This window comes from Prionailurus viverrinus, chromosome A2 (genome assembly GCF_022837055.1).
Source record: "Prionailurus viverrinus isolate Anna chromosome A2, UM_Priviv_1.0, whole genome shotgun sequence".
NCBI lineage: Eukaryota > Metazoa > Chordata > Mammalia > Carnivora > Felidae > Prionailurus > Prionailurus viverrinus.
In genome coordinates this window covers 3,789,019-3,803,666 of record NC_062562.1, presented here as the reverse complement: position 1 = coordinate 3,803,666, position 14,648 = coordinate 3,789,019, and the positions used below count along the sequence as shown (strand labels likewise).

The 14,648-nt window shown below is 46.4% G+C and overlaps 1 protein-coding gene across 1 annotated transcript in view; it reads left to right on the top strand.

Moving 5' to 3' along the window:
• Positions 1 to 14,648, top strand: part of LOC125159006 (complement C3-like) — a 39,642-nt gene that overhangs the window by 15,246 nt on the left and 9,748 nt on the right. The window contains exons 18-27 of the mRNA XM_047846762.1: positions 2,464 to 2,572; positions 2,853 to 2,938; positions 7,528 to 7,670; positions 7,776 to 7,988; positions 10,035 to 10,101; positions 10,210 to 10,296; positions 11,054 to 11,257; positions 11,691 to 11,766; positions 12,054 to 12,213; positions 13,126 to 13,224. Of these exons, the coding sequence (XP_047702718.1) occupies positions 2,464 to 2,572; positions 2,853 to 2,938; positions 7,528 to 7,670; positions 7,776 to 7,988; positions 10,035 to 10,101; positions 10,210 to 10,296; positions 11,054 to 11,257; positions 11,691 to 11,766; positions 12,054 to 12,213; positions 13,126 to 13,224 (1,244 nt within the window). The remainder of the gene's footprint in view (positions 1 to 2,463; positions 2,573 to 2,852; positions 2,939 to 7,527; positions 7,671 to 7,775; positions 7,989 to 10,034; positions 10,102 to 10,209; positions 10,297 to 11,053; positions 11,258 to 11,690; positions 11,767 to 12,053; positions 12,214 to 13,125; positions 13,225 to 14,648) is intronic.

Here is a 14,648-nt window from a genome sequence, read left to right as displayed (position 1 = left end):
TTTTCATTTTCATCTGCTTCCATACATTTTTTAATTTCTTCTTTAATATCCCAGTTTACCCTTTTATGTTTTAGTAGGATGTTCTTTTTTTTTTTTAACGTTTATTTATTTTTGAGACAGAGAGAGACAGAGCATGAACCGGGGAGGGGCAGAGAGAGAGGGAGACACAGAATCTGAAACAGACTCCAGGCTCCGAGCTGTCAGCACAGAGCCCGACGTGGGGCTCAAACTCACGGACCGTGAGATCATGACCTGAGCTGAAGTCGGACGCTCAACCGACCGAGCCACCCAGGCGCCCCTAGTAGGATGTTCTTTAACGTCGATGCATTTGGGGGCTTTCCAAATTTTTTATTGTGGTTGATTTCAAGTTTCACAGTGTTGTGATCTGAAAATGTGCATGGCATGATTACAATCCTTTTGTACTTGTTGAGAGCTGTTTTGTGACCCAGTATGTAATCTATTTTCAAGAATGTTCCATGTGCCTTCAAGAAGAATGTGTATTCTGCTTTTGAATGAAAAGTTCTGAATATATGTTAAGTCCATCTGGTCCAATGTGTTGTTCAGAGCCATTGTTTCCTTATTGATTTTCTGCCTAGATGATCTTTCCATTGCTGCAAGTGGAGTATTAAAGTCCCCTCCAGAACAACAGTATTATCTACATGTTTATTTATGTTTGTGATTAATTGATTTATAAGCCTGGGTGTACCATGTTGGGGACATAAATATTTACAATGGTTAGCTCTTCTTGATAATGGACCCCTCGTTTATGATATAATGGCCTACTTCATCTCTTGCTACAGTGTTTGTTTTAAAACATAGTTTGTCTGATACAAGTATGGCTACTCCAGCTTTCTTTTGATGTCCCATAGCATGACAGATGGTTCTCCATCACCTCATTTTCAATCTACAGGTGTCCTCAGGTCTAAAATGAATCTCTTGTAGGCAACATATAGATGGATCTTGTTTCTTTATCCATTCTGATACCCTGTGTCTTTTGATTGAGGTGTTTAGTCCATTTACATTCAGAGTGATTATTGAAGGAGATGGATTTAGTGTCATTGTGTTATCTACAGGTTTCGCACTTATGGTGATGTCTTAGTCCCTTGTAGTCTTTGCTGCTTTCCACTCACAGAGTCCCACTTAGGCTCTCCTGCAGGGCTGGCTTAGATGTCACAAACTCCTTCAGTTTTTGTTTGGGAAAGCCTTTATCTCTCCTTTTATTCTTAATGACAGCCTTGCCAGATAAAGGATTCTTGGCTGCATATTTTTCCTACTCAGCACATTGAATATTTCCTGCCACTCCCTTCTGGCCTGCCAAGTTTCAGTGGACAGGTCTGCTACTACCTTTCTGTGTCTATCCTTGTAGGTTAAGACCTATTTTTTCCCTAGCTGCTTTCAGAATTCTCTCTTTATCTTTGTATTTTTCCACTTTCACTACGATATGTCATGGTATTGACCTGTTTATCTTGATTTTGAAGGGAGTTCTCTGTACCTCTTGCACTTGGATGCCTGTTTCCTTCCCCAGATGAGGGAAGTTCTCAGCTATAATTTGTTCAAATAAACCTTCTGACCCTTTCTCTCTCTTCTTCTTCTGGAACACCTATGATACAGATTTATTTCATTTCAAGGAATCACTTAGGTCTCTAATTCTCCCCTCATGGTCTAATAATATCCTTGCCCTCCTGTTTTTAGTTTCATCATTTTCCATAATTTTATCTTCTATTTCACTTATTCTCTCTTCGACTTCTTCCATCCTTGCTGTCACTGCAGCTGGGTTATTTTGCATCTCATTTACAACATTTCTTAATTCTTCTTGATTATTTCATAGGTCTTTGATCTCTTCAGCAATAGATTCTTCGCTGTCTTCTATACTTTTTTCAAGCCCAGCTATCAGTCTTATGATGGTTTTTCTAAATTATTTTCCAGATATATTGTTTAGATCTGTTTTGAGAAGTTCTCTGGCTGTCATTTCATCCTGGAATTTCTTTTAAGGAGAATTCTTCCATTTCATCATTTTGGCTAGGTTTCTGATTTTTACATATTTTAATAGGTTGTTATGTGTCTTGCACCTGTGAGTCCTACTATATTAAGAATAGGTCATACACTGCCCAGGTCCTGGGACTTCCAGAGTGCTTGTGGAGTGTGATCATGCACTCTGTTGCATATTTGGCTATTCTATCACACTGCTCATGGTGGTGATGGTTTGGACCTTCCACCAGGTGTGTTTTCATTTGTTCGTTGAAGGAACCCTGGAAAAAGGAAAGGTGACAGGAGCCTGATTCCCATACAAAGAGAAAAATGAAAGGGGCATAAAAAAAAGATAAGGAAGAAAATCAAATAAACTATAAAGTTTATTAACTATAAAGTTAATCTAGAGATGTGTAGAGATAAGTATCTCTGGGGACAGTGGAGAATGGGTGTGTTCTAAACCCATAATGCCCTCTCCTCACCCGTGCCTCCCAGGTGACTTGGATGAGGATATAATCCCGGAAGAAGACATCATTTCCCGAAGCCAGTTCCCTGAGAGCTGGCTATGGCGCATGGAGGATCTCAATGAACCTGCGAAAGATGGGTAAGGCTGAGACACCCCCCACCTTAACCCAACCCCAGGCCAGCTCCTATGGCACCCCAGACTGGACCACTTCATTTGTATGTACTCTATGCACCTCTTTTCTGGAATCACTGTGCAACTCCACAACCCAGCCTAGAAAGAAAATCAAGAGTCAGGCCCCCTCCATGTGCCCAGCCTCCACCCATCCCTCCAAATTGCCCCTTGGGACCCATCCACACCAGCTTCCCCTGTACCCCTGACACCTGCCTCTTTTTAATACCCCCACTTCTCCTCCATCCAGAATCTCCACAAAGACCATAAATATATTTTTGAAAGACTCCATCACCACCTGGGAGATTCTGGCCGTGAGCTTGTCAGACAAGAAAGGTGAGTGAAGTTGGTGCCCCCATGCTCAGCAGGCAGAGACCCCAGGGACACTGGGCATTTTCTCATCCCATCCAGAGAGATCCCCTGTTTCTTGGTGTCTGACACTCTGCTCCCAGGTGACTAGAGGAGTGTCAGATCCTATTCTGTGGGAACATAGTGCTTTTTGTAAATAAATTTTCTTTTGAGAAAAGTTTCAGGTTCACAGCAAAATTGAGGGGAAGATACAAAGAGTTCCCACATACCTCCATTCCACCCACCCCTGACATACAATCTCCCCCATGTTGACATGCACAGTCTCTAGAATAATTTGCAACAAAAAACACCCTTAAGGGGTGATGTTGACATGTTGACAGGATAATGGGTAAAGTGATTAAGAAAATATAAAAGAGGAAGCAGGATGAAATGCATGATTGGAACATAGACAGTCAGATTGTGAATCTTGGGTAAAAGGTATCCCAGGGGGTGGGGGATCCACCACAGGGAGCTGGCAAGCCCTGGTCTAATGTGATGATCTCAGGCAGGCCTGAGAGCAGGATGAGGAGAGAGAGGCAATGACTTTAAGACCAGATGAGTAATATTTTCATGTGATGATTTTGAAAAAATCAATGTGAATCAAAAAAAAATCAATGATGAACAAAATATCTCCATTGTAAATAGAAGCCAGCACCACTCTGAACCATATTGGAGTTTGAGGCAAGAGGCAAAATGTGTGCCCCCTGCCCCCTGTATTTGATTTAGGTACATTTTGTGGAGGGTTTTAATATTTATTTATTTATTTTTGAGAGACAGAGAGAGCACGAGTGGGGGAGGGGCAGAGAGAGGGAGACACAGAATCCAAAGCAGGCTCCAGGCGCTAAGCTGTCAGCACAGAGCCCAACGCAGGGCTCGAACCCACAAACCTGTGAGGTCACGACCTGAGCCAAAGTCAGAGGCTTAAGTGACTGGGCCAATGAGGCGCCCCATGATTTAGGTACATTGTAAAGGTTAATTTTTTCCCTGAGCATTAAAGTAGTTGAAAAAAATATTGAAACATTAAAAAGGACATGTGAAGACTCAGGACGGGAGGCATGAATATCTCTTTCATGCGAAACCAACGTGTTTAATAATTTTGTTTTGTTACCATTTATAATACATTACACATTATTATCACTTCCCTTTCCTGGCTTCAAGATGTTCAAAACCTGCGTCTTTGCTTGTCTTGTTTTAACTGAGGGAACTGAAACTGGCAGTTTCTCCTGACCGAGGGAGGGTGGTGCATGCATTCATGGGGCACATACTTTTCCTTTCGTCTGGAGCTCCATTAACAGCTCAGCACACTTCTGATTGGTGGCCCCCGCCCGCGTTTCAGATCAGAGCATCTTCCTATCTCCTCGTTGTCCCTGTTCGCATATGGAGGGCCTGCGTGAGGTTTCCTTGAAATAAGAAAGGTTCTTGCAGCTTGAAAAGAGAAAGTTGAAAGGCACAGTTTAGATCCCTGCTTCTGAAAGCCTGCTCCCTGAACCACTAGCAATCTGGCAAAGGTGCTTTCCCTGGGGGTTTGTAGAAATTCAGAATCTTGGACCCCACTCCTGACCTGCTGAATCAGAACCTGCATTTAACATGACCCACGGGGCGGGGAGTGGGGGGTTGTGTGTGTCTGGAGGTTGGGGAAGGCCGGTCCTGCACCAGGGTCTCTGCACCTCATCACTGATGTTGTTCAGGGCTGGGTGGTTCTCTGTGGAAGGTTCTCTGTGCAATATCGGATGTTGAGCACCATTTGCGGCCTCTACCTAAAGACTCCAGGAGCACCCCCACCCACGGTTGTAACATGTCCCCAATATATCCCCAGAAGTTGCCCAATGCCCCCTGGGAGTGATGGGGGCAGCATCTTAAAGGGCCCTATGGTTTTTCTATTCTGCTCTCTGTACCCTTGTGACATCTTCTCAATACTGTTGTCTTACCAGGTACGATTATATTTTTAAGCTTATTTATTTATTTTGAGAGAGAGAGAGAGGCAGTATGTTTGAGGGAGGGGAAGATAGAGGCAGAGAGAGAGAATCCCAAGCAGGCTGTGCACTGTCGGCTGTACAGGGCCCAATGCAGGGCTCGAACTCATGAACCATGAGATCATGACCTTGAGCTGAGAACAAGAGTCAGATGTGTAACTGACTGAACCACTCAGGTGCCCTGGTTGATATTTTTTTAATTAATGGGTTTTCTTAATTTTATTTAATATTTATTTGTTTTTGAGACAGAGACAGAGTGCAAGCGGGGGTGGCGAGGGGCAGAGAGAAGGAGACACAGAACCTGAAGCAGGCTCCAGGCTCTGAGCTGTCAGCACAGAGCCCGACGTGGGGCTCAAACCCACAAACTGTAGATCATGACCTGAGCCGAAGTCGGACGCCCAACCGACTGAGCCACCCAGGGGCCCCTAATTTATGGGTTTTCTTAAACAATTTAGGTTTATAGAAACAACTGAGAGTTACCACTCACTCCTCAATTCCCCCCAATTCCCATCTGTAACCCTTTTTTGCATTAGGCGGTACCTTTGCCAAAATCTCTGGGACAACACTGATACATTATCATCAACTGCAGTCAAAGGCTAGGGTTCCCTTTCAGTGATGTACCTTCCATGGGTTTGGACCAACATGCGGTGACATGTAGCTGTCCTTCCAGGGTCACGGAGAGTAGGCGTTTCTCTGCCTCAAACATAACACGGATGGTGTGTCAGAAGTCACTCTGTGTGTTGTTCTCTCTCCCTCCTTCCAGCTTGTTCAAGGGAAAAGCGAAGTCTGGTGCAAGGATGTCCTCATCTCCTCTGTAGGTCTTGACTGAGTTGGATTAGCAAGGAGAGAGCAGGTCTGCTTTCTGCAGGCACAACGTGAGCTGGCCAGTATTTAACAAAACAAAACCGTTTTGTTTCCCTGGAGGTAGCCTCCTGTTTGTGGTGCAAAAGCTGGTTTTTCACCCACCAGAGTAAATTAAATCTGGCTTTAAGAATGTGAAAACAGGGGCTGCTGGCTGGCTCAGTTGGAAAAGCCTGTGACTCCTGATCTTGGGATTGTGAGTTCAAGCCCCACATTGGGTGTAGAGATGGCCAAAGATAAATAAACTTTTTTAAAAATGTAAAAATGAATGGTAGATAAGAAATGGTAACTACCTCCCATGACTATAACAGACCCCTGCGAGAATGAGAAATAATGACCGTAGGTTAGGAAATAAGGATTTGCAAGGCTCAAGGTTCAAGCCTCTATTTTTTTCCATTGCTGAAAAATAAGGTATATATATATATATATATATATACACTAAATTTTTATGTATTTCTTTTCCTTAACTGTCTTTTTAAAATGTTTATTTTGAGAGAGTGGGAGAGAGGAAGAGCACGTGGGCAGAGAGAGAGAAAGAGAATCCCTAGCAGTCTCCACGCCATCAGCTCAGAACCTTACACCAGACTCTAACTCAGGCACCCAGAAATCATGACCCAAGCAAAAATCAAGAGTCAGATGCTTAACCGACTGAGACGCCCAGGCGCCCCAAATTTTAATACACCTTTGGTGCAACATTACTTTTATTTACTTTTTTAGTGTAACATTTCAATATGATAAAGCTTTTGCACACTTTGCTTGCATCAACCCAGTGCTTGAATATAGCCTAGTAGCTGTTGGATCACAAATTAACCATCGCTTTTGCAGTCATTTTCACTGCCTGTAGATCAGCACTGTCCACCAGAAATACGATGGATGTCATTTTAAATCTTTTGGTAGCCCCATATAAAAAGAGGAGGTGACATCCATTTTATTGTACATTTTTTTAACCAGATGTCTCCAAAACATTATTCTTTCAACATGTGATAAATATGTTAAAAAAATATGTTGAAAAATATGTTGAAAAAAGCATCATCAGACTCATAATAATGTTATAACCATCTGTTCATATTTGAGAATAACCTGTTAATACCTCAAAATTATGAAAGATACATTTACTTGATCATCTAAGCCTTTGATGTATCATATATTTTATACTTGCAGAACGTTTCAATGAGGGGGCTACCATTTTTCTTTTTTAAGATTTTAATTTTATTTGTAAGTCATCTCCACATCCCACGTGAGCTTGAACTCATGGCCCCAGATCAAGAATCACACCCACCACTGACTGAGCCAGTCAGTGGAAAGGCGACCCTAGCCTTTCATTGGAAATACTTTGATCTGTATTGTAGGATTTGCAAAATGTACAGCTGAAAAGGTAGGTTGGCATATGCAAATTGTTCCAAACATGTGTTAAAAAGTTTTCTGAGCTAGCCACATTCCAAGTGCCCAGGGACCAGAGAGAGCTCAGGCTACCATTTTGGAGAGCCCAGGTATGGACCCTTCAGGTGTGCTCGAGCCCTTCCCCCTGCACACCTACCTATGAGTAAAACTACAAGAAGAAAATGGAAACCGTACATGACAGTGACTCCCAGCTGCCACCACTATCGGTAATGTGTCACCTGTGCAATTGTTTAGCCCCTGGGCTTGCACAAACACAGGCTGAGCTTGACACAGCTCCCGCAGTAAGGGGTAAGCACTGAGAGCCTGTCCACCTCCTTCCCTTGACACTCCACTCCTGGGCAGGGATCTGCGTGGCTGACCCCTATGAGGTCACGGTGATGCAAGACTTCTTCATCGACCTGCGGCTACCCTACTCTGTCGTGCGCAATGAGCAAGTGGAGATCCGAGCCGTGCTCTACAATTACCAGGATGTTGGGGAGCTCAAGGTGGGTTCCCGGGGGGGTGGGGGCAGAGGTATGATGGAGAGCTTGGATGGTTGGGGGAGGTGGCCGTGGCACCTGCCCCCCTGACTGATACTCTCTCCCTGGCAGGTGCGGGTGACCCTGCTCTACAACCCAGCCTTCTGCAGCCAGGCCACCGCAAGGAAACCCTATCAGCAGATTCTGGAAATCCCAGCCAAGTCCTCAATAGCCGTGCCCTTTCTCCTCGTGCCTCTGAAGGTCGGTCTACATGAGGTGGAGGTCAAGGCTGCGGTCTACAATCGTTTCCTCATGGATGGTGTCAAGAAACCCTTGAAGGTCGTGGTGAGTCCTTGGGGCACCTGCAGTCCCTTGTCCTTTGGGAGAGGCTCCTGTCTCCCCATGCTGTCAACCCAGGTTGGAGACACTGACTCTGAGACACCAAGAGTGTCCAGTGTCCAGCTTAGGATGCTTGGGAGTCCTACAAGTTCGGAAGCAAGGCCAGGATTAGGGTGAGTAAGTGCGAAACACTTACATTTTCACTCTTTCCTAGTGATGAACATTCTCAAATATAATAGGAGATCAAGTCTTCAATAAAAATAAAAGCCTCATATCATCTTTCCTTAATATTTTCAAGCAAAATGTGAGATCATAAGAGCAACAGTGTTTTAATGCAATATTGTAAGGAAACCAAATTAGTGCCAAAAAATCCATGATACACAAAAGATCAAAATTTTAAATAGAGACAGTGCCAAGTCAAACCACAATAGGAGCCTGAAGCTAAAGGACAAATGAAGGCCCCCATCTACGTGTCTTTTTTAATGGTTGAAATTGTTTAGTGGTTAATTTTCCCCCCGTAATGTTAAAGTCATTGAAATAACAATGAAACATTAAAAAGCAAGTGATTTAGTGTGGAGGTTCCTCAGAAAATTAAAAATAGACCTACCCTATGACCCAGCAATAGCACTGCTAGGAATTTACCCAAGGGATACAGGAGTGCTGATGCATAGGGGCACTTGTACCCCAATGTTTATAGCAGCACTCTCAACAATAGCCAAATTATGGAAAGAGCCTAAATGTCCATCAACTGATGAATGGATAAAGAAATTGTGGTTTATATATACAATGGAGTACTACGTGGCAATAAGAAAGAATGAAATATGGCCCTTTGTAGCAACGTGGATGGAACTGGAGAGTGTGATGCTAAGTGAAAGAAGCCAGACAGAGAAAGACAGATACCATACGTTTTCACTCTTATGTGGATCCTGACAAACTTAACAGAAACCCATGGGGGAGGGGTAGGAAAAAAAAAAAAGAGGTTAGAGTGGGAGAGAGCCAAAGCATAAGAGACTCTTAAAAACTGAGAACAAACTGATGGTTGATGGGGGGTGGGAAGGAGGGGAGGGTGAATGATGGGTATTGAGGAGGGCACCTTTTGGGATGAGCACTGGCTGTTGTATGGAAACCAATTTTACAATAAATTTCATATATTGAAACAAAAAAAAAACAAAAATAAAGGATAACAGAACCTAACTCAAAAAAAAGAAAGAAAATGATTTAAAATTGACAGTGTTATTTTACAGTGAAATATCTTATTTATACCCAAACTAGAATTTATTATAATATTTCTTTCCTTAATGGAACCAAACTCTTTTTTTTTCTTTTAGATTTTATTTTTAAGTAATCCCCACGCCCGATGTGGGACTCGAACTTACAACCCCAACGTCAAGAATCCCATGCTCTTCCATCCAGGCAGACAGGAGCCCCCAGGAGCACAATCTTAATTATCCCTTTTATCAGGGGTCCCAGTGTGGCTCAGTGTGGCAACATGGGAAGAAACCCAAGAGGGCGCTGGAGCCTGCACGGCGCTCCCCAGAGCCAGTGTGTCCACAACTCCCAATTCTGCACCCTCTGATGCCGGTAGCTTGAAATCTACCGTGGCAGGGATGTTCGCAGGATGGAAACTGCCAGTGCCACAAATCAGGATCTTTTCCTCCTGGAGAGATGGCTATCAAATGTTTACCAGCATGCCATGGAGGAGACTGGGTCTCCAAAGGAAAATGTGTGCATTAGTACCAGCTTCAAGGAGAATGTGCGATGGAAGGGCACAAACAGCAGCAGTCCAGCATGGAAGGAGAGCTTCACTTGGGACATGGATAATAAGATAGCCCCTAGTTTAACTGAGCGCTTACTAAGTGCCAGGCATTGTACTCAGCACTTTATGCACATTCTTTTATTTTAAGGACATTTGAGAGGCAGTGGGGTAAACTGACTCCCAGTCACAGAACTAGGATGGGTGATGCCATCGTGCCCATGCCCTGCTGATCAGCTGTGTCTGTTCTTTCATTCACCTGACTTCCCCCTCCCCCATCCCATCCCAACACTGTTCAGCCTGAAGGGATCAGAGTCAACAAAACTGTGGCCGTTCACACACTGGATCCAGAAAACCGGGGCCAAAGTGAGTCAGCCACAGCAGAAGGGTGAGACCTGGGGGTGGGGGGTAGGGGATGAATCAGGGCCTTGTGGGAGAGGGTGATGCCATGGGTCCCTCCCATTCCACTGGCAGACGGAGTGCAGCGAGAGGAGGTCCATGCCATAGACCTCAGTGACCAGGTACCAGACACAGATTCAGAGACCAGGATCCTCCTGCAAGGTGAGCTGCCACTGACCCTCGCCCAGGAAGGCACAGCTCTGGAGAAGGGGACCTAATTTCTCCTAATTCTGGGCATGTATACTACCGTGCGTCCCCTGCCTCCACTACAGCTAGAACAGCAGGCCACCTCCCTGATCTGTTTTATAGAGGGTTCCAGGCAGTATTTAGTTCAGCAAATAGCCTTTGCTGATAGAGAAGCTTAAATGAGAAACAGTATAGTTCAAGAGCAGGAAATTCTGGAACTAATTGCCTGAGTTGGACGACTGGAGCCAGAAGGGAAAAGAAGTTCCTGGAAAAGCACCTTGTAACCTGTAAACTGTAAGGTTTTGGGGAGAGACCCTTGGTTTTCTCATCTGTGATGGGGTGAATAATAGTACCTATATCAAAGGCTTGTTGAGAGGATTAAATGAGATACTGTATGATGTTTCTCTAGAACAGCGCCTGGCAACAGCATGAAGTATGATCTAAGTATTGATGACGATTGTTCTGGAATTAATTTGCCACTTGTACCAAGAGGCTCAGGGAGCAGATTTCTGTGAAGCATAAGACTCCCTTCCCTACAAATGTAGACACCCTCCCCACTCCCCTATCCCCACCTCGTACCTCCTACCATCACGTCCCCTCAGCCCCCAACAGCCCCTGACCTCTTTGGCACTGGCTGCCTGGAGCCTGGGATCGCTGGGGACAGCCCTGCCCCTTCTCACCCCACCCCATGGTGGGTGAGTTGCTTGAGCCCTGTCCTCCCGCCCGGTTGCAGGGACCCCGGTGGCTCAGTTGACTGAGGATGCCATTGATGCGGAGCGACTGAAAAACCTCATCGTGATCCCCTCGGGCTGTGGGGAGCAGAACATGAAAAGCATGACGCCCACGGTCATTGCCGTCCATTACCTGGACCAAACGGAGCAGTGGGACAAGTTGGGACCCACAAAGCGAAAGGAAGCCTTGCAGCTCATCGAAAAGGGTGGGTCTGCCTGGGAGACCCTCTCTGCTCCCGCCACCTCCAGAGCAAGGTCCTCCCTGAGACCCAGGCCCCTTTCCAGGCCACGCCCTTCCTCTAAGCTCCTCCCCTTTCAGGATCCCTTCTTTTCAAAGACCTCCCTGACCATTGCCCTCTCTGAGACCCTGGGCCCCTCTGAGCCCTTCTAGAATTCCCTCTCTCCCTGAGGCCCCCTTGCCCTGAACCCCCTTGAGATCCTTCGCCTCTCTACCCCTCTCCTCTGAGAACTCCTTCCCCTTTTAGAAGTCCCTTCCGCTCTCCCAGCAGACTTCCCTGCTCAGCCCTGAACACCCTCATTCCTCCCTGAACCCCTGTCTCGCCCCTCAGAGAATCCTTGTCCCCTGAGCCCCTCCACTCAGCCCCTGCTCCTCTGGAGACACTTCTGGCTTCCCTGCAGGGTACTCCCAGCAGCTGGCCTACAGACAGGACAATTCGGCCTATGCGGCCTACCTGGACAGGAAGCCCAGCACCTGGTGAGCGGTTCTGGCACCCCACTGAGCAGGCCTGTCTGGGGTGTTCCAGCCAGGTGTCGCCCGAACATCCTGTGCTATGGACCCTCAGCCCACAGAGATGAGCCGCCCATCTTGAGCTGCCACGTGGCCTGTGGACATCAAGCGCCCCCTGTGGCTTGGCTGACGCCTAACTTGGGTGGGGAAGCTGGGCCAGCCTGTAGGCCCCGCCCCTCTCTGCTCATTGGTTTCCTGGAATGGCAGTCTCTGGATCCCGGAGGCGATTGGCTGACGCTTTGTGCCGCCCACAGGCTGACAGCCTACGTGGTCAAGGTCTTCTCTCTGGCTTCCAACCTCATTGCCATTCAGGCCGATGTCATCTGCGGGGCGGTCAAATGGCTGATTCTTCACAGGCAGAATCCCGACGGGGTCTTCCGGGAAGATGCGCCCGTAATGTCCCAAGCAATGACTGTAAGAAGCATGGGTTTCGGGCAAGCTGGGGGAGGGACGACTGGAGTCACAGGATAGAGAGGAGAAAGGCTACCCCTTCAGCTGAGAGTGTCACTTTCCCAATGCAAAGACCAGAGACCTTCAGAGGCTACTGCAACACCGAAGTCCCTCCCCCTTCACTCTGAAAATATAGAACCCCTCCCAGCTGTGGTTCTCCAAATGTGGTCCCCAGGCCAGTAGCTGCATAATCACCTTCAAACTTGTTACAAAAGTATGATCTCAATATAGACTTGAGATGCAGGAATCAGAAACTTCAGGAGTAGGGCCTAGGAATCACAGTTACTACAACCCCCCCCTCCCCCTGCCATGAGGTGCTGATGCATGCATAAGGGGGAGAAACTGCCTTAGCCTGACATTTCAGATTTCCAATCTCACACCACCCCCCTACCCCCATCACATGCCATCTGTACTGCAAGGAGCTTTGCTCTATCCAGCCACGGGGCCTTTGCACATGCTGTTCTCCCTGTCTGGCATGCCAACCCTGGTCATCCCACAGGGAAATCTTTCCTGAGCTCCACAACTGAGTCACACTGCCACTTTCCAATCTCAATGTTACATCCACTTCTCCTCCTGCACAGCACTCATCAGTTTGTAATGATATGTCTACTGGTGAGCCAATTGGTTCATGTCTGTCTCCCCTACTAGATGGGGAGCGCTGTGGGGGTTGGGGCTGGTGTCTAGTTCTTGCCCACCATCTTATCCACAGCATCAGCAACAATTGCTGAATCAATGAATACTGAAAAGTGTGGCCCACCTAGGGAGATACTGCTGAGAGACTCACCCCTGCCTTGACCTGCTGACCCTACAAGAGGTTTGGTCAGCATGTGGGGACACAGTGGCCATACTATCCTTGTTTCTTGCTTCCCATTCTAGGGTGGCTACCAGGAGAATGAAGAGAAGGATGTGTCCCTCACAGCCTTTGTTCTCATTGCATTGGAAGAGGCTAAAGATATTTGCACGCAAAGGGTCAATGTAAGTGTCTGCCACCATCTTTCTCGCCTCCCTACCCACGGCACATCCACCTTGGAGGGTGAGGTGTTGCCTTAGGGTGATTCCTGGTCCTCCCAGTGCAATAGCAGCCACCACAGCAGCCATAATGCCCATAAAACCATAATAATTCCCAGCATTTTTTGAGCATTTAACTAAGATGCTCATCTAAGTGCTGCACATGCTAAGTCCTGTAATCCTTCTAAGAGTCCGAGACATAGGCTACTCTTCTTATCCCCAGGTTACAGAGGAGAAAACTAAGACAGAAAGAGATCAAAGAATGGGTCCTTTCTGCCTGCTTTACCCTGTCCAGAGAGTGTCAGCCAATTTCAACAAAAGCCCCCTCAGCCTGCTTTCCCCATCACTGCTACATGATCAGTGCAGCATACCTTGCTGCTTCCCTGAAGAAAAGGCACAACCCAGACCCAAGAACACATCAAGGCTACTCTCTTAGTTCAGGAGATCTTTTAGGAAATTTTCCAAGGGGCCCATGACCCCAAAAAGGAAATGATTACAAGTATTGGCTCATGGCTGTCTCTTTTTCCTCTGGTTTTGGTTCTGAAGCAGAGAAGCTTAGAAAGATGGACTCCCGAGAGTCTCTGCAATTACTCCTTCTGCTTTGTCCTGGGGTTTGAGAGTGGTTTGTTTGACCTTAGCTTGCCAAGGTGGAGAGCCCAGGATTTTACCTCAGGCAGCTGCCCCTCCCTTCATCGGACTCAAGCTAGAGGGGACAGGGCTGTTGACTTGAGGGCCTCAGAGGGACCCAGGCCGTTCTGGGCCCAATAATTCCTCTCTCCCTGCCACCCAGCCTGCCCAGCAGAACTTGGCTGCCTTCCTTGGGAAAATAGCCAGACCAAACCTAGAGCTTTCAGATTCCCATAGGGGAAATTCTGATTGGCCCACCCGGGGTCAGGTGGTCATACCTGGGCCAATCAGCTGAGGCCAGGAAGTAGGTCTTACTGGGCAAATATGGCTGCTTCCACTGTGGCCGAGTGATTGAAAGACCGAAGTTTCTGCAAAAGTCAAGAGTAGATGGAGGACAGGCAGCTGGCAGAGAAAGGATTAGTTTCTTCTGCAAGGCACCAACATTTTCTTCTACAAAATGGCAACACTATGCCTGAGTATAGCATAGGCTGTAGACCCAGATTACTGGGATGCAGATGAAGAGTGTGCTGGGATCAGTCTGTGAAAGCCAACCGTTAAACTTCCAGCACTTTCACAAGCTAGTTGTTAAACACAGTCATTCTTTTCAAGCAAATTATGTAAACTGACTTTAGACTAAACACTAAGCATTAAAAGCAAAGGTAAGAAACACTCAAAACTCATCACTTCCTGATTGTTTTATTACTTTCCCTCATTATCTATGACAAATCTATCCATCTCGAGGTTATGTACCTATAAGGTGGAAA